The sequence below is a fragment of the Hylaeus volcanicus genome, chromosome 5 (genome assembly GCF_026283585.1).
Source record: "Hylaeus volcanicus isolate JK05 chromosome 5, UHH_iyHylVolc1.0_haploid, whole genome shotgun sequence".
NCBI classification, from domain to species: Eukaryota; Metazoa; Arthropoda; class Insecta; order Hymenoptera; family Colletidae; genus Hylaeus; species Hylaeus volcanicus.
The window spans coordinates 26755993-26774827 of NC_071980.1; the positions used below are offsets into that span (position 1 = coordinate 26755993).

The 18835-nt window shown below is 49.2% G+C and overlaps 1 protein-coding gene across 1 annotated transcript in view; it reads right to left on the reverse strand.

Annotated features, from left to right (window-relative positions):
• The window catches only part of LOC128877240 (uncharacterized), a 259027-nt gene that overhangs the window by 213245 nt on the left and 26947 nt on the right, over positions 1-18835 (reverse strand). Inside the window, exon 2 of the mRNA XM_054124383.1 lies at positions 6774-6944. Within this exon, the coding sequence (XP_053980358.1) occupies positions 6774-6937 (164 nt within the window). The 5' untranslated portion in view covers positions 6938-6944. The remainder of the gene's footprint in view (positions 1-6773; positions 6945-18835) is intronic.

The window sequence follows — 18835 nt, forward strand, 5'->3', positions numbered from 1 at the left end:
TCTCTCGCGGCCCGTTTTCTCGCGATTGGCCTCGCCAAAGATGTCGGCGACGAAGTGCACCGTATCGATCCTCGCCTTAACGCCGTTTCCATTACGTTAACTACCAACCGACTGATAAACTATTCACCGTGCGGATAATTGCGACGCGATTTCCCGCACTTAGGCTATCGTTCGTAACGTCTCGAGACTAACAACCGAACGCCAGACCTAGTGTCGCGAATTCCTCGACGGTGTTCGTACGACGTCCACTCGCCAGCCAACGGGTGGAGGTACAAGTAATATCTGTGTTTAAAAATCAAACAAAATTCTCGAAAGGAAAGGGTAAAGAAGATTCTCGGAGTTGATAGAATTAATTTCAAGCGGATCGCTCGATGGGCAAACACATCGATTATCAAAGCCAGTCGTGAGGGTTCCTTCGGCGGAAGTAGCTTCTTCAAAGGTCAGCCGCGGAGTGGACAAGTTCACTGGCGGACGCAGAAGGGGTTGGAAACAGCCCGAGCTACCCTGCGACCGTATCGTGGCGCCCACCAACGGAGACGCCTGGAACTGCCAGGCGTCCCGACGTCCATGGTTCCACGAGCTGCCACCAGATTGAGATACGACTTCGTTTCTAATCGCGAGACTCTGGTGTACACGTCGCGGGTCTATCCATCGTCCGCGCGCTCGGTGTATCGCAAGCTGATAAAACAGGACCGTTGATCCGGACATAAATCTTCGGTTCGAATCAATTATGCTAATTACGCTAAAATGAGTTGCGCAACGTAACGATACCAGAGATCTTAATACGGGCGCAGGCTTGTAGCGAATAAATCTTGCAAGTTTTTCGACACGAGCGATCTTGTTCCTCGATAACGTCGGGGATAGAAACGACTCGAGTGGTCCATGGGAGTCGTGTACCATTAGAGATCTAAATTGCTACACCCGCGAATACTTGGATACGTCGGTCTGGCTGACGCGGTGCCGCGCAACGGACGAGTGCATGATCCTGGACAGTCCTGATACGCTCTTCGAACCGTCGACAGAGGGACAATCTCTTTAACCAGCCAGCCACTTTAACCAACTTAACCGCCGCTGACTCGTTATAGCGTAACGGTTCGGTAGTCGACAAAGGTGCGTGATCGCGCCAATCGAAGCAACGTCCTCGATTATCACGCGTTCACAGCTTTCTAAAGCTTCGATATTCGCGATAGAGGGCGACGAGAGAAGATAGAGAACACCGGGACGCAGGGAGAAAGAAAGCGGAAGGGTTGAAATCGGCGACACCGTCGAATCGAAGCGATGGAAGACTGATGTAACGAGAACGGACCGCGAATGCTTCCGTCAAATAGTGTCATTCGAAAATTCAACGCCCAATGCTACATTCCCGGGCCTCTGTTTATCTCCCTTCATTTTTTATATATATTTCGGAACGCAGCCGTCGAAAAGTCTCGATATTACACGAACGATCGCAATATCCTCTGTTTGCAGTTTCGCTCCGCGTAGCAGCAAGTTGGGTACGCGTACTGGGTGGTTCTATAAACTGAGACAGATTCTGGCATGACGTGAATTTCGAACTGTTTACCTGCCCCTGTAGGGGGTAGTCGATGGTAACTTCTGTTGATATTTTGGAATGAAACATTTCCCTATACGTCAACATTTTTGTACCTTCTTTTGGATAAAAGTTCGGTATTCTGGGATCACTCTGTGCGGAAAGGACGCCAAATATTACGCGTGTCGAATTAGCCGAGCGAAACGAACGAAGCAATAGGCTCGCTCCTATCAAAGTCGACCGATGCGAGTGACAATCGAATGACGAGGTCTGCCAGAAACCGTGACCGCCTCCCTCCCCCCTCCCCCGGGGAGGGGAGTGACGAAAAAATACGAAAAGGGACGCACGTGAAAATGGTACGGAGCGGTTTACCTGCGATGCTATTTTTACGACAGGTACGCACGCAACCGGTGCGTGGACGTGGAGGAAAAGAGAGAAAGCGGATAGCGCACGGTCGGGAACATTATATACGTGGCTTGGCACCCCTTTCGTCGCCCGCGAACACAATGAGCGGCTTTGTTGAAAATTTCTGCGGGCTTTTGACCCCAGTTTTCCGCGCACAACCACCCAGGCCTGCCCTCTCACCATTTTCGTCCGTGCGTTTCGTTCCCCGATACTCCTGCCGATCGGCTCATACGCCGCTGAGTTCCCATAGGAAGATTCCCGTTTCCCCCATTCAACGCTGATCCCGTGAAATCCGGCTCATTAAATCGCTTGACGTATTTCGAGGTGACGCGTTCGCACGCGTTTGTCAGTCGACTGTCAAAGGCTCTTCTCTACCTCTCTTCCCGCCTCGCGCTCTCTCTCTCTCTCTCCCGATGCATTTGAACCCGTCAAGAAATCAAATCCTCTTCCATCGAACCCCTGACGCGATAATGAATATATTAAATGTAAACAGATTAGGGGACAATTTTCAGGGGGCGAAATTCGTCGTTTACCCAACGTGTACGGTGCTAGAATCATTTCCAAGGCAAACCATCCGGCCACGTAAATTATTCAAACGGAATCGTTACGACTAGCTGAAATCATTTCTAAAGCAGACCGTCAACGTTCGCTTTACCGCCGCTAATGAGGCCGCGAGCACTCGAGGAAACAACTATAAATCGTCGATGCAATTATTGTATCGACCCCGCGGAAAACAAATCTCGTTAAAAGTAAGCAGAGAGAAAGCGGAGTCTGTTAGACGCGAGGGTAAGTATCGGCCAAGAGAACACTGAAAAGATGAAACACGATGAGACCCTCGGGAAAGGGATGGGTAAGAGTTACGTAGAACCAGGGAGTGAGAGAGCTATACATACACGAGGGAACAAAGATCGAAGTCAAATAAAGAGACTCTTTTCCAGATTAACCTTACATAACGAGCGTGGCTTACGAGCGACCGCGTGGAAGATCGATACATCGGGTACATACACCATTTTGATTCTAGTCGCGTGTGGTATCCGCGGCGCTCTCGAGCATTTTCTCTTTATCTCCTGTTTGCCTCTCCGGCTTACGTCCAGTCCTGCGCTTCGTGCGCGCGTACGAATGAGCGCACTCGAAAAAATGAATACGCGCGCGCTATCCTCGGACAGAACGCGAGAGGGCTTTGATCCTTTGACGAAAGAGAAACGCCCGGTGGACGTCGAACGAGCGAGTTTAGACTCCATCGCGTTTGTCACGGTAAATACCAACGAAGGCCCGCCTCTTCGATCGGTTCATTAACTAACCGGTTAAACTTTTTCCACCGGCAGTTTCATCCGAACGATCGACCCTCGAACGTTCACTATATATGCCAAGATCAAAAGTGCGCGAGTAGACACCACTTGTGCGACGCGAAGCGTACGTTCGAGCGTGAGTGCCAAGTATTTGCGACGGAACGGACGGGATTTAGCGAATGTTTAGATCAGCGCAGGGATGCGCAACTTAAATATTGCCAAAGGCCAACTGCGATCGTAGTCGAGCTATTTGTTTAAGAATACCCTGTCGGTGCGTGACGTTTCCGCGATCGTGGCAAAATTTTACCGTGTTTTCGAGCACGCTGGGACCCGCGGTGACCGCGGTAGGCACGTTGGCCTTACAACGAATCGGCGAGGATTAATTAAACGGCCGTTTTGGTCGCACGACTCGCGTTCGGCCTATGATGGCGAGCTAGCCTCGCGAGCAGGACGATCTAGCGCCGTGATTCCGATTCGCATCGGCAATTCTTCACGCGCACGTACACCGAGACACGCGTATACCCCACGTACTCCCGTTGCTCATTGGAACTATGCTAAATACCGCCTAATGAATACATACGGGTAGCTCTTTGATACAAAGGCGCTCTCTGCTTTACATAAAGCGCGGGCGAACTATTTGCCCTGTGGTCGACAGAATTTCAGCCCGTGCAAGGATCTAATGAACCTTTCGCTTCGTCCGCAGCTTTTGCACGTACTTCGTTCGACCAAAGGATCGGGTCTCGGCGTCCACGCTCGCCCACTAATTAATTAAAATCCACGGACAAAGAATTTGCACCGGTCGCGGTGGCTATTTTCGATAATTGGCCGGATTTCGCGGACATTACTCTTTAACTTCGTCTATACGGCTCGTTTCAACGATCCGCCAACAGCATGCGTCCAAGCCATAATACCATACATATATTCCTATCGATATACGAAGCATCCTTTTCAGCTACCGGATACGTCGCGGAGGATATTTCCTCCGCAGATCCTGTCTCTTAAAACGTCCAAAACGTCCACGGAGTCCGGTCTCTAATTAATAGAATGCAGATTTATCCACGAGGATGAAAGCCGCGCGACACACGCACCGAAATCACGTGAACGCGACTTTAAGCCGCTTACGACCACTTGTACAACGACGAAAACCACTTTTCGAGATAAGTTGTAGATCTCTAATCTCTTACTTTAGTCCACCCCACCCTTCTCTCTCGCTTGCCTGCGTTGCCCAATCTCTTATTTCCCTCTTCCCTTTCCTTGTCTCTCGTTAGTCCGCGACCGGCGCCGGCGAATTAACGCAGCTCGCCGACCGTACGTCGAATATCCCTACGAGTTCCAAAACGAGTCGACTTTTCAAAATTTCGTGGTTGAAATCTCGTCGGTACGCGCAGGATCGCGACTCGGTGGCGGCGACGGAGTTTAATGCAAAGAAACGCCATGGAAAGGAGTGAAAAAAAAAAAAGTCATTTTTACGCGTCGGTGTTCGACAAGTAACGACACTTATCGCGTTTTAATGATGTATCCGTATATTGCCGTAGATACAAAAGAACGCAGTCGATGCATACCTTGCATCGACAGCGCCGAGAAATTGAGGAGAATGAACCCACGGAAATGGAGAGCGTTGGGTTTCATTTCCAACCGTGGAAAAAGCTCCAACCGTTAAGTAATTAATTTCGCGGTGCTGCGAGACTCGTTAAAAATTTGAACAACCAGCCGACCATCGATCGCCACCGCCGCGATACGAGAGTGAATTACTGAATTTTATTTTCCACCCTAGCTACACGCTCCTCTCATATAATTCTAGCTCGAAGAAGCATTCGAGGACCGCGCACGACCACAATGAAACGCTCCTTCTTCCGCGAGATATACAGGGTGGGGTAATAACGATTAGAACCTCGGATATCTTTTAAAACTATAAGTTTCACAGAAATATTTGCCGAAATAAAATTGCACGGTACGAAAGAGGGCGTCCGGTGGCGATAATAGTTTTCTATGCTCCACCCTAACACCGTCTACGAGGCGCAAATGATCAAATTTTTTAGATGAAACGTACAAACGACGTCTCCGATCCAAAGACTACGGAGTCCCGACGACCCTCCGAACCAGACTTCCAACGTAAGACGATAATATTCGATGGCAATTTGCGCGACACCGTGTTATCGAGATCGTTAAGCGGGTAAAGTGTGCGACGGTACACGAGTTCGCGATGTAGACAGTCCGAAGTCGGAGACGCGGTGAAAACGCATCTACGGTGCAGAATATGGGACGTCTGGGAAATGAATTCGCCGGTTGCCCAGTTGGTATGGTACTCCGTTAAGTCTCCTACGTGGCTCGAATTCGCTATGAAACAGAAGTTGCACAGTAAGTGCTTCACAGGCGTGCGCTGTACACTTTATAGCTCTTTCGCAGTCGCGACGGAGCTCGAGTCTCGGAATAACGAGTCCAACTGGACGCAGCCAGTTCCCCGTTCCACTCTACTCGTGTTCCCTACAACCTGAACGGGGCAATAGCGTCCCTTTAATAATCCGCAACATTTAACGAGCTCCGAAAGACTATAATTAAAACAATACCGACCGCGAACGACCGCGCAATCCTACCGAATTCGCGCATACGCTGCAAAGCAAGAAATCGTTCGAAAGAACAAATACGTCGCAGAAAAACGACGGACGTGCTATGAACTTGATACCGCAAGAGCCCAGCGAATCCATGGATCGACTGGATCCAACGCGTCGAGGTAGAGACGGAGGTAGAGATTGGCCAAAGAGATCAGCCAAGTGGCCCGTGGTCTCGTGTTTCGCGAACTTTAATCAGACGGCCCAAACTCTCCGTGTATCGCCGGAACAGTGGAATTGACGATACCTATCCCCGCTGGCGGACGATAAAGACAGAAACTCGCGCAAAATCCTCTCAACCGCAGGATCAAGTTCCACGTTTCGCCGAGGGATGATCACGTCTTTCCATCCTCGCGAAGAATATTCACTCGCGATCGCCTACCGTGCTCGTTTCGTTTCCCGTGGAAAACTTTGATACCGCAGGTACGAATCGAGTGCCGTCCATAGTTCGATCTAATGCTTTCACAATCGAACGCCTAATGTAATTGAACCGAACGCGGGATTACCTTCTATTCTCAGCGTCGAAACTACGCGAAACATCCTATATAGCTGGGAACATCTTGGGATTGGTCGGGAGAGTACGGGAGTGACCGACAGCTCGGTAAACTTCGATCAGTGCAGACCAAACTCCACGCGCTCCTAATCCCACTTACTTAATCGCGTCTGTCCCCCTCACGTTCGATGTGGACTCGAACTTGCATTCGAACGCTACATCATCAACTAAAACGTTGACTGAAACTGCCCCACGTGTCTCGCCGGCTGCATCCAGCTTCCAACTGTCGGAAGTTTGCATATTTCGGGCACAGAACGCCGCGAAATCGAAGAGTTATTCTTAACCCATGTCTGCGCTCTCGAGTTTGAAAGAACCAAAGTTAGTTTTCCCGGCGACGAGCGAAAAGGGACGACGGTCAGAGAGAGTATCGAGAACGTGAGTTTACTTACTGTTGCTGATTATTGTTGGCGGTGGGCATAGGGGTCGGTACCCTCGGCGGCGGGACCGGTATAGCTTTTCTTCTTTCTCCACCTGTTTGATGTACGGTCGGCGTGACGCGTCCAGTTGGCGCTATCCGACCAGCCGTTCGTGGTCTTTCCGTTCGTACGTCCATCTCGTTTCTGGAAAAAATTCAAAAATTTCCCAGTGGTTAGCCTGGGTACTCGAGAAGTCGCGACTGCGCTTCGCGCGTGTTTTCGAGCCCGGCGCGAATATCGGCGACGCAGTCAATCGCGCGATAAACGAAAGAGCTTGAAACCAAGGGGCTGATGTAACATCGACGGGGAAAAGTCGCGGGGAAACCGACGTAGAGAATAGCCGAGGAAGAGGGGAAAAAAGAGGTCCGCGGGCGTCACTTTGGTGGCGAGAGGCTGCTGTGAAAGCGCCTATTGAAACCGTTCGCGGCAGTCTGACGTACGCGGATCATTAATTGAAATTCCGTTACGCAAATGCTACGTACACGTGTACGCTTTCCGCGACACGCACACGGACAGTCGGGCGTCTCGGGACACGGTCGAGTACCGGTGGCAGACTAGATTCTATCGTTTTTATTGAGGCAAATTAGCGGGGGCTATGCGCTTAATTAGGAACGCGGAGCTTGCCGGCGTCGTGTTTCGTTTAGCGCGACCGTTTTTACTTCGAAAAGCGGTGAAAATATAATTGGACAGTCGGGGGCTACATTGTTGCGCGTGGCTCGCGAATGAAAACTCGGAGTCGGAGAAATAGCGCGGAATTAACGATGTGTTTAAACAAAGCGACGATTATGAAGCTGGCGTCGCATTGTTTCCGTCGCGCAATTATCGGGAAATGTTGCTCGGGTAATAATTCTAAAAACATTCAACGATCTAATGCCATTTCGCGAAGCATCGTGCGAACAAAGTGGCTGGGTAACCAGTGAGGAGGATTTCAGTTTCGTACTTTGACGATCTTTCTGTCTCTGGCTCGTCTCTGTGCGCATTCCGCGCGTTATGCACGCGACTTTCGGGATCGCTCTTTCCAAGTTCACCGCAATCTCTGTGATGTCTGCCTGGCCTACGCGAGCACAAGAGAAAATGGCACTTTTATATCCCAGTTACTAATGCGTCTCGTAATAATTTCGTTTTTTTTCCTCGACTACCTTTTACGTGGCTCGCTACCGCGTCGCAATTCTGGATCGTTCGTACTGCCTCCCGGGAGAGACCGCGCGCAGAGGAATATACCCTTCAGAGTCAGACAATCTATTAGTCGTTTGCCTTGTGCGGTCCGACGTGGTGGCCGGTCGAAAAATGTTCCTGCCGTCTTCCACTGTGGTCGTTGGTTCGAAAACATCAAATTTCGAAATTCTTTTTTCTTTATCCGTACGTTCCGAGCATAGAATTTTTCTTTTCCTTTTTTTTGGGGGGGGGGCCCCCCACCATTCGAGAAGTTTACGATTCAAAGCACGGGGTAAAATCGCTGTACATCCGATCTACCCGAGTAGAACCCTCGAGATACCTCAGTTATTAAGTAACCGTGAACGTTTTGGATATTGACGAGAGTTAACCTGCCTGTTCCACCAAACCGTACTTCGAAATCGCGAAGCTTCAAAGGATCCTCGAGAGGAGAAGAGTAGCAAGAAAAGGGCTAACTTTACGCGATGCTCGCTCCTGGAGGTCTCTCCGGTGCAAAAGGTCGTGCATGCGTTCGGTGAAACATAACGTATCGCGAACGATGGAGGAGAGTAGGGTGAAGACGAGTCGAAAAGAGCGACTCCTTCAGGAGGCAAGCGGCGTGACGGACACTTGTGCCCTCTCGTGGGATCCATTCTTCGAAATTCGTCGGTTCCGTAACCCGACCGCTCTACCGGAAGAATTGCGAGCTTCCTCAAAACTTTTGCGAAGCTTTTCCATCGCTATCCGTAACGGTAAGAAGGCGAAACCATTGCCTGGTTACTTCAACTACAACTCACAGTCTCCCATGTATCTTTCAGAAGACGAGAGATGCGGAAAGGGAAGTCAAGAAATCGGAACCTACGCATCGTCCGTGGTCTCAATATTCGTCCAAGTTGCTAAACAAAACCTTGATTAATACCGAGAGGGTCGCGCGCCTCCCGCTGCCAATTGCCTCCAATTAAGTAGCGATGTGCTTTAAATCGGCGCGCCGTAAATCTTGTTCTTCGAATTAATGTCACGATGACAATAGCACGCGAACGGTTCACTTCCTCGTTGGTCCACGAAGGCGTACGCACACCCTCCCAACAGGATGTTCAATTCATCGCGGAATTAACTCCTTTAACGCGCACCACGACCACGACGTGTTCCGATATTTCGATTCTCAATTAGCGCATTTTGCGTGTTCCGTATGTTTTCCGCGTTAGCGTATTCCACAATCGCGTTGAATCTGCAATCCAGTTGTTTCCTGGTCAACAGTTGTTCCGTTGCTAGCACGGCTCGACGTCGAAAATGCGCTGTTTTTAATCCGACACACGTATCAAGTATATTATCCCGTACTTGGTTTCAGGTAACGCAATACATCGCTTCGACTCTGGAACAATTCTACAGTCGATTCTCGATGGTGGCAATTCAACTGTCATGTCGATCGAATCAAGGTTCGACGGGCGATACCTCCGACACGTTTAGACGAACTGTACCCAGCGCGAGTACAATGAGCTCATTAAGCCTGAATGCGATTCAATTATGCAGGCCAATCGATGCGAATTCTCTTCTGGACGTCTTCGAAGCGAACGGTCAGCCACGGCAGGACATCTTTAAGAGCTTTAAGGGCTGTCTCTCGTCTTTGGACGAAAAATATTCTTAAACAGCTCGTACTTGTATTTTAATTTTACTTATTCGTTTCGTCTCGAAACTATCGCCTTCGATCTCCGAACGGTTCTGCGTCGATAGATCGGATCGATAGAACGGAACGTTTCGGCACAAACGGAAACAGGGTACCCCGCGAAACAGGCCTCGCAGCGATTCCGCGTGTCTCACCCTCGCCGGGGTGGGACACAATCGAAGCAAAGAAAAGGACATGGTTCGCGCAATCTCTCGAACGTGAGTGCAACATTGTTGTCACGGATACTTTGCCCTCTCTCACAAAGAACAGATGGAGGAGCAGGATGATGCTGTTGGGTACGACCATTATTTCTCGGGCGTTCGTTGCGCCAGCGTGACGGGGACGCCGGGAAGACAATGCGCGTAGGCAAGTTGGTTAAAATATGCAGCCCCCGGCGTGCGTGGATTCGCGCGTTTTGTGTTTACGCGGATACATCAACGAACGCGAGGAACGGTCACGGGGAGGGAGCGAGAGATCGCGTATTCGCGAGCCTCGGTCGTGTATTCGCAAATAAACGGGAACGTGTGCACGACGACATCTACACACAGGTGGAAAGAAAAAAGAAAATCCTGTCGCTGCTGGTCGACGCGGCGCAGACGAGCGCTCGCGACGAGGGAGGTCAGAGGAGAAGGATAAAGGGACGGAGGCAAGAAAGGGTGGCGAAAACAAACTCCTGCCGCGGCAGAGGCCCCGCACAATGGGGGGCATCTGCTTAGCAAATTGCGAAAAATAATCACGTTTGCCCAGGATACGTGAACGCCAGGACGTAGGCATCTCGGAAGCTGTTGTGTCCCGTAACACAATAACACCTACTCGAGGGCCGACAAACGCGTTCGCGAGGGTGTGCCGAGCCGCCTTTGGAAAGGCATAAGGGAAAATGCACTTGTGCATACACGAGACGACGGGGGAGGAGGGAAAAAAAATGAAGCGACGTATTCCTGCCGGTATATCCGCGGAAACAATGTATCGCGCACGAGGCTACGAAAAAGTTCGTGCTCGTGCATCCATCGTTCGCGACTCGTCGGAGTCACCCTTCTCCCTTACGACGATGGCAGGATCTCTTTCTCGCCCTCTGCTCTTCGCACTCGCGCCGATGAACGCAACGCCGTCGACGATATCGAAGGATTTTCTTCTCAACGCTACCCAGTTCGTTTTTCGTTTCGCGTCACTCGTGGCGGTAATTATTTCGACGGTCCATTACGTTGGCAAGCAAGTTGCGCATTATCGATATTATGGAAATTGCGACGTTCGCATTCGACGTTCTCCCTTCCCGCCGGAAGAAAATCGTTTCAAAACGATTCATGAACGCCCGATATACTCAACTACCGCCTAGATAAATGTTTTTCTTGCAAGCAAATGTTTCTGAAAACTCTATCCCCGTTAAGGATTAAACACACCGATGCAAGTCCGTGACGCGACGCGTCTCGTGATTTGACGTTGCGTTTAAACTTCCTTGCGCGTTCTTCGATCGTGGCGGGGAGATAGATCCGTACTTGTCCGGATTCTACACAGAACGAATTACAGGCTGCAGCGAATCGATCGATTAATTCCTTTCAATGGAACAGTAACGAAGCAATCTGTGTCACTCTCGTACCAAGCTGTTCTCCCCATTTGTTACGTACCGCGAACACGAACGATTCTAGGCACAAGTACAAGGATATCACCCGACAAAAAATATTTCCCCGTTCGCGTGATCGTCGCGGGACCATCGAAAATTTATCGTCGAACTTTCGCGCTGCAGCAATGCCGTCGAGCTGTCGATTTTTTTTAATCCTCGATGCGACTGTACCGGTAGAGAACAAGATATAAGCCACGCGTGGAAGTCTTGGAAATCGCTGTATGTTTAAGAAACGAGAAAAGAGTACGGAAAAAGTTTGGTCGATGATAGACCAAAATGAATTCGTGTTTAGAACGATACGATCTAAAGTATTTAATTTGCCGTGAAGCGTTGGATAAGGCTTACAATGGAGAAAATGCGATTCCTCAAATTTCCAACGGGAACATGAATATACATTACGTGCAGAATATCAAAGCAGGTGATCGTTTATACGTAAAGAGCATGTTAGGTATCGCACAACGTTGCTCGAAAATCGATAACTCGTGTCCGCAAATGGCGCAGATTAGCCGTAGAAATCAAATTCATAATTTGTGTAGGTAAATCGTGCGATGAATTTTTTGATCTTACCGAGATGTACAAACATGGATGCTTCGTTAAAGGTAAAAATTGAAATACACCTATCGGAGAGTTATTTGCTAAACAATTCAAACAGTTGCAACAGTCGACGAAAGTACGCAGCTACAATTCATCGAAATCGAGGACGGTAATTGAATTCGACCAAGGGTAGCAAAACACAGCAAACACGCCACGATCGTATTTGCCTGGGCGTGTGTGATTTTACCAATGTTTGAGTATATAAACGATCCATGTATCATTTTCAAGACGCTAGACGGCCAGACGGACTTTATAAATTCGGGACAAATTAGTTTATCTTTGGGCGATGTTTAGTAGACACCGAAAAGTAACCGGGCCACCCAGACGTGAAAGGTGACGCTAAAAATATAACCCGTTTCTCATCGCGACACCCTCGCACCCTCTCTTCCGTCCCTTTTTAAAATCACCAACTGGTTCAAACCGCGGATCCGAAGTTTCGACGACTGTCGTGTATATGTAAAACGATGCGCGTTAAAAAACTTATATTCCCTGGCGTGTTCCACGGGGAACGAGACTGGACGGTATTTTTTTTCCGCGAACGACAATATCGTTCTCGATTAATTTTCAATAAAGTTACATGCAGTCCTGCCAGAACGATGAATTCCGCAGTTCGTTCACGGTGAATTTTTTAGAGGGACAGTGGGCGCACGTAGCAGACCAAACCAGAGTCAATGCTAGCCACCGCAATACGTTCTACGCGTATCGACGAGAAAACTACGCGCTAACGGTGGAGAACTCGGAGCAAAAATGTAATTTAACGGGCAGCGGGCGAAGTTACTCTGCGTGTGCCAGTCGTATTTTTCTTCATGGAATACTACTTTTTTTTTCTGTTTTCAAAGGTTCTAGCTCCAGGCACCGTGCGCAAAATGATCGCGCGGAAAACGCGAAGTCCTGTCGGGCACTGAAAAAGAAAAATGGAGAAGAATGGTTTTCAGCATCGGCGGATAAACATTTTAATAAACGCCTCGCTAATCGATAGCTATACAAGGAAAAAAGAAAATCATATCGGAATTACACCCGCTATTTCGATATCGTGCGCAGGTGGAGTTTCCATCTCTCTGCTCCCCGTCGAATAAACAGGCGATGAGTTTGTCGGACGCAACTGCGATCGTTGCGAAGGCTTTTCATTTATGGACCGTATCTTTGTTATTGCGACGAGATCTTTTCCCATTTCTTACAACCGTCGAGGTGATACTGTAAAACATTGAGAGCTAGCGGGAACAGACAGCCGCCATACGCAACTCGTTTCGTCGCAGATGTTCGCACGCTGATACAGTGTCCGTGGTGGACGAGTCACGTGATCCCCGATCGATCAGGATTTCGTTCCTTTTGCACGCCGAGGGTAGTTCGAATCTACCGCCGACGTCGGCTCTTATCCATTAGCCAAGATGTCGCCAAGTATCTAACATCGCGATCATGATTGATGTTGTTTGTCGTCAAAATAGGGGTGCACGCGATCGTTCGAGCCTCTTTAATCCTCTGCATCGAGGATTCTAACCGATGGAAATCGAGGGACAAAGAGAAGAATCCATTCCGTTCGTTCCCAATTCGTTGGAGCCAGGCTGTTCGACGTACGAAGGTCTGATAAGTGGGACATATGGCAGGCAAATACGAACGGAGCAAAAACAAATAGGTGTCTCTTCCCCCAAGCCCCTTTCTGCCCCTCCCCTCCCTTTAACGACGCGGCCGCAGTACACGCGACAATGGCGGGGTTAATGAAAGACGTAGGTGCTAGTTATGGATGCCATAACTCAGCTGATGGGGCGGCCGTAACACCGCCAAAATCAGCGTGCACTCTCAGCGCACAGCACACCCCTCCGATCCCGTGTGTACACGCGTGTATGACTTCTGACTCACAGCCTGCGAGGGTCCACGGGGGTGCGAAAAATAGAAAACGGGGGTGGCTCCGCACAATAGCGAGAAGGCATCTCTGGCTCGAGTGCGGAAAGAATTGCTAATCGGGCAGCATTGCGTTGCCCTTGGGCATATTCGTTCGAACGGCGAAAGATGGCGAACCGGGCCAACCCGATAGAAATGTCTTTCGCGATTGTTCCGACGCGGCGTTTCCCTACTTCTCGACTCCCGCGCGTGCAAGCCTTTTAATTACTGAAAAAGTGACACCACCCCCTGCATCGCCGCCTCCTCCGTCCCCGTTCTGGTTTTCAACCAAGTGTCTTGTGCCATTGTGCCCGTGCCATTTAAAACTCGCGTAGAGCATCGCTGAAGGGTAAGCTGGTCGAAGCACGGCGGACGTCTTAATTTAATTAATTAACGAGATGCCGGAAGTAGGCAGATTTCTTCTTCAACTTCTTCTTTGTGATATACAGCGGATCCGCCCCCGGTGAAGTCTCGCCTGCAATTCTTGCTAATGAAGGCCCACGCGTTCTGTAGCTCAAACAATAAACAGTACCACTTAACTCAAAGCAGCCAACAGACGCAACCACCCTCACCCTTATCTTCCGTCCGCGTCTCATAGCATCTCTCTGCAGCATTTCGCTTACGTCGTCTTGCAAGAAACGCGTACCGAGCGTTCGCTTCACGCGCCTGCCACTGCCATACAGGACTGAATCTAGTCTGAATGGAAGTTACGCGCTCCTATCTTTCCATGTCGCCAACCTTTTTATTAAATATCATTTGACTTGTTCTTAACGTTGTATAAAAAATTATTAATAATACTTATTATTCAAACAATGATGGGGAATATGATTTTTCTGTGATATTGATGTTTCGTAAATTCTTTTCTCTCTTCACCCTTGCTCGTATTTGTTTTAGGGAAATAGGAGGTTCAGAAGCGATCTCGCGAGCAACTATTGCAACAAAAGAGGCCTCGCGATGATTCACGAAAGAGCAACGGATCGCTCGCCACACGGGGTACCAATTTCGAGCGTTTCTCGCCCGTCGAGCGGCTGAAGAGAGCCTCTGCCTGATCAAAAGGAGAGACGAAAGGAAAGTAAAAGAAACGAGTCTCTGAATCTTCTCTCTCAACAGGTTCCAGCCAGATCATGGACTCCTTCGCGCCAAGAACATCTAATCACATTTCTGTCAGCCCTCGACCATTAACCGACAGAACTCCTTCCATCGTTCGCAGTGCATGCGCCAGCTTAACTCGTCTGGCCCTTGCTCGCTTGCGTTCTTTATCTTCGTTCGTGAATCAGGCGCGAAGTCGGATAGTCTCGTAATTGCTCTATCAAAAGATACTCGCAGTGCTTCTATGTCTACATTCCTCGACGCTTCAAGTTTTTTCAGAATCCACGTACTTAAAATGGAGATCAACCGAATATAACGACGTTAGCCGTTAATAACTAAGAATTAAGCTTCCGTAGATCCAACCTGTCAATTATTCGGGGATAAATGCGATAATTTATTTGCGATGCGTCGCGTTCGATCACTCCATCGCGTATCGCCTCGTCGCGTTGTGGCTCCATCAACGACTGCACGAATCGCGTGTACGTATCGCGCAATCGAACGTGTGCACGCACACGCGAATGTCGCCACGCGTATCTCGCGAGGCTATGCCCCTCCAGACTGGTCGCATAAATTTAAATGAGACGCGTTCGGGGCTTAACGTCTACGATCGCTGCTCGAGCACGTCTGGACGGCGCGTCCCTCCGTCTTTCCGACGTCAAAGAAACCGTTTTCATAGCCCTCGGTGTTTATTAAAAGATAAATTGAAGATAATTTAATCGCGACTGTTCCGCGCCGAGTCCGTAATTCATTTGCCCGTTACTCGGATACGCTTTCGTCGAAAATTAAAGAGCGCTAATTTATGCCCGACGTTAACAGTAACCTTTTGTTCAACGGATTTCTCTCCGAGCTTGATACTCAAAAGTGACGACGAGACAAGTTCTAAACATTTTGACCGTGCGTAAAATTGGCGAAGAATGTTCAAACGGTCAACTACATTTCCGCAGCTCTGGTAATATTGTTCCGGAATTAGACACGCTCCAGGAGATCCCGATGCAGTCTGACAGAAATCTGTCCAGCCATCTGGCAGGTATTATTAGATAGATGCCAAGAGCATCCTGGGGCTAATCAAGAGGATCTACTATTTGATTAACCAATAACGGACGCAGGAGCGATGTACAGGCACGGCCACTCACCGACACTCTCTCTCTATCTCGATTCGACTCCATCTCTCCAACGGTGGTAATTCCCGTGCGTACACATCCCAGAGACCCTCGATCGGAACGTTTGAAAAATCGAGAACCAGAATTCGTACGCGCCGAGTGACGCGTACCAGACGCGAATAAAATACTCCCTTCTAGCGTGGAACAGAGTATCTCTAAATTTCTGCTAAAATATTTTACTCAAATTTCGCAAACAGTCCTGGATGATTTCGCTCTCCATTGGCGGGTCTGCGGTCCACCCCCGCAACCCTGGCCTACGAGTCATAACCGTTGATCGGTGAACCCGCGATTATTTTCCTTCGTTAGATATTAACTCCGAAATAATCCGAGCCAAGTGGAAAATATCTCTTCTATTCCCCGCGTTGACTGAAAAGTAATAAAACTGGATTACGTGGACGAATCCTCCGAGCCCTTCGCGAACCGAATCTCGTCCCTTGCGGAAGCAGGAAAATGGATTTTATGGTACCGAGGAGGGTAAGAACGGCTGACTCGCTGACTGACTGACTGATATCGAACCTTCTATCGATTCTATCGTATACACTCTCGCGAGCCATACCGGAGTAATAATAAACAGTTTATCTGTCTGTCGAGCCTAAGCGGATTATCAGGGGTCCCCTTCCTGGAACGCGAGACGACCGGTAGATAGGCAAGACGCGACCCTTATCTACTATCATCGCCTCTCGTCCTACCCCTCCTTTCCGCTGTATCTCGTGCTATGTGCTTCTTCTGTCGGCACTCTCTCCGTACCAACGTCGATTGCCAGCGAATATATGCGTCACGTAGCGACAACACGCACAATTATGAATATTTATAAGCGACATCTCGTCACCCTTGCGCAACCCTCGCGTCACCGATGTCCTACGTACATCCTTCCAATTTGTCGGACCAATAGTCGCGCGATTTTTGAAAGCCATTTTTCTGATTGATTAGCAAGAGCTCGTAAGACGAACCACGTCACGTAAATTGTTCCGTTAAAAGATCATGAGCTACCTATAAAATGTTACCGAAACCGCTTGGTAACGACGTATTCGCGACGCCTAGCAACAGACGTCGACGCGCACGATAGGATTGGAGTTCATAAAATCGCAGCGGCGAATTAGGCGCGAAGGAAGCCGACGATGTCGCAATTACCATCGAGAAAAAACCAGGGTTGCCGGGATCACCGCATGGAAACGGGAAGCCCGTGAGAGCGAGCGTCGCCGGGTGGAAATTCACGATTAAAATCCCAGCGGTAGCATTAACGGGTGGAAACGAGAAGAGGAACGAGGTTCGAGGGTGCCTGTGGACTCATGTGTTCGAACGTCGGTCGCGTTTAAACCTCGATCTGCATTTAAATTGGCCTCTATGCCGATTCGCGCGCTTATATACGTTGCCATGTTTTCCTATGCCGCAAGTTCGACCGTTTTGTTGTCGTTTCCAGCCCCTTTACCCGGGACTCCCTCCTAAGCCTTCCATTACCACCGATATGCCCTGCCCATTTCCTTCGGGTTAATTAATTATTCATTTATTCGCGGCTCACATTTAACTAGGCGCCGAGAGAACAAAAACCGGCCATATACGTTTAATTAATTATACTTTAACAAGAATGGGCCGTAAGAGTTGCACGAACGACGAGGAAGAGCCGAGAGGGCCGGTAACGTCGAGAAGAAAATCAATCGACCGTGGAAATTTTTCCCAGACTAACGACGGAGATGTAATAATACGAATAATCGGTACTTAATTTAATAAATCGACGAGGCGGTATAATTAAGCCAAGTTCCACGAAAACGGCAATAATGTATGCGAACAAAGGGGATTCTATATTCCGGAGTCGCGCGTGGAAACGAAAATTTCGCGCCTATCGAAACTTTGACGACTAACGAACCAGTTAACGATCGGTCTCTTTCGTTCGAGAAGAAACGAGTTCAAGTTTTATCGTTACGTTTATTTACATAAATCGGTTTTTTCGCAAAAGGATTTTCAACGACATCTATACCTGGCCTACATCGGCTTTACTCCGAGGCTCTTCACCGTAAATGAAATTCATTTGGCGGTATTCGAGCGAGTAGACGTTCAAATGGAAACGCAAAAATGTTTCGACTTCGACTTCAGACAGTCTCTTTTCAATACGAATGCGCGTATAAATTACTCGGCAGCGTTCGTCAAAGCCAGCGCTCGTTAACCCAATTGCGGCATGAATTTTTCGAATAAACTATACGTCGCCGGAAAAGAAATACCGCGATTGTTTAAAATATAGAACGACGCGAAGAGGTCGGGGAATACCGATTTCTAAGGACGCCAAAGGGGTTGATTACCGCGAACCAAGAAGCGTTATTATAACCCTCGTCTGACAAGAAGCATCTGCCCCGGCACCGGTTGATGAGCGGACTGAAAAGGATGAAGTGGAAGCCGAACAAGGTGACGAGAACTTAAGTCGAACGATGGCGGCGAGCCGAGGGGTTGGAACGGTAGCGGAGGAGGTTTGATGATTACAGAGATCAAAGCAAGCAATCACTAGACAATGGGCTAGAGAACGCTGAAACGAGGGTAGAGAACTGGGTGTGTGGCTGGAATTTGTGACAGCGTCTCGTGTGCCCACACCTGAGTGTGGCTCGGCTCTCGTCTGCCGGTCACTAAACATTAAACTCGCCCAACGATGCCGGCGACTAGTCATCAGAGAACCTCGCCACGTCCGTTGTTACTCTGTTAACGGTCGTCGTCACCGGTGTCGAAGTCGGTATCATCCTTGCTCGTACCACGCTTACACAGACTCCCTTCGACGCAATTGAAGTACACCCTCGAGACGCTACGTAACTGCACCGAGAGTTCTTCCGCGCATCTCTCTCTCTCTCTCTCTCTCTCTCTCTCTCTCTCTCTCTCTCTCTCTCTCTCTCTCTCTCTC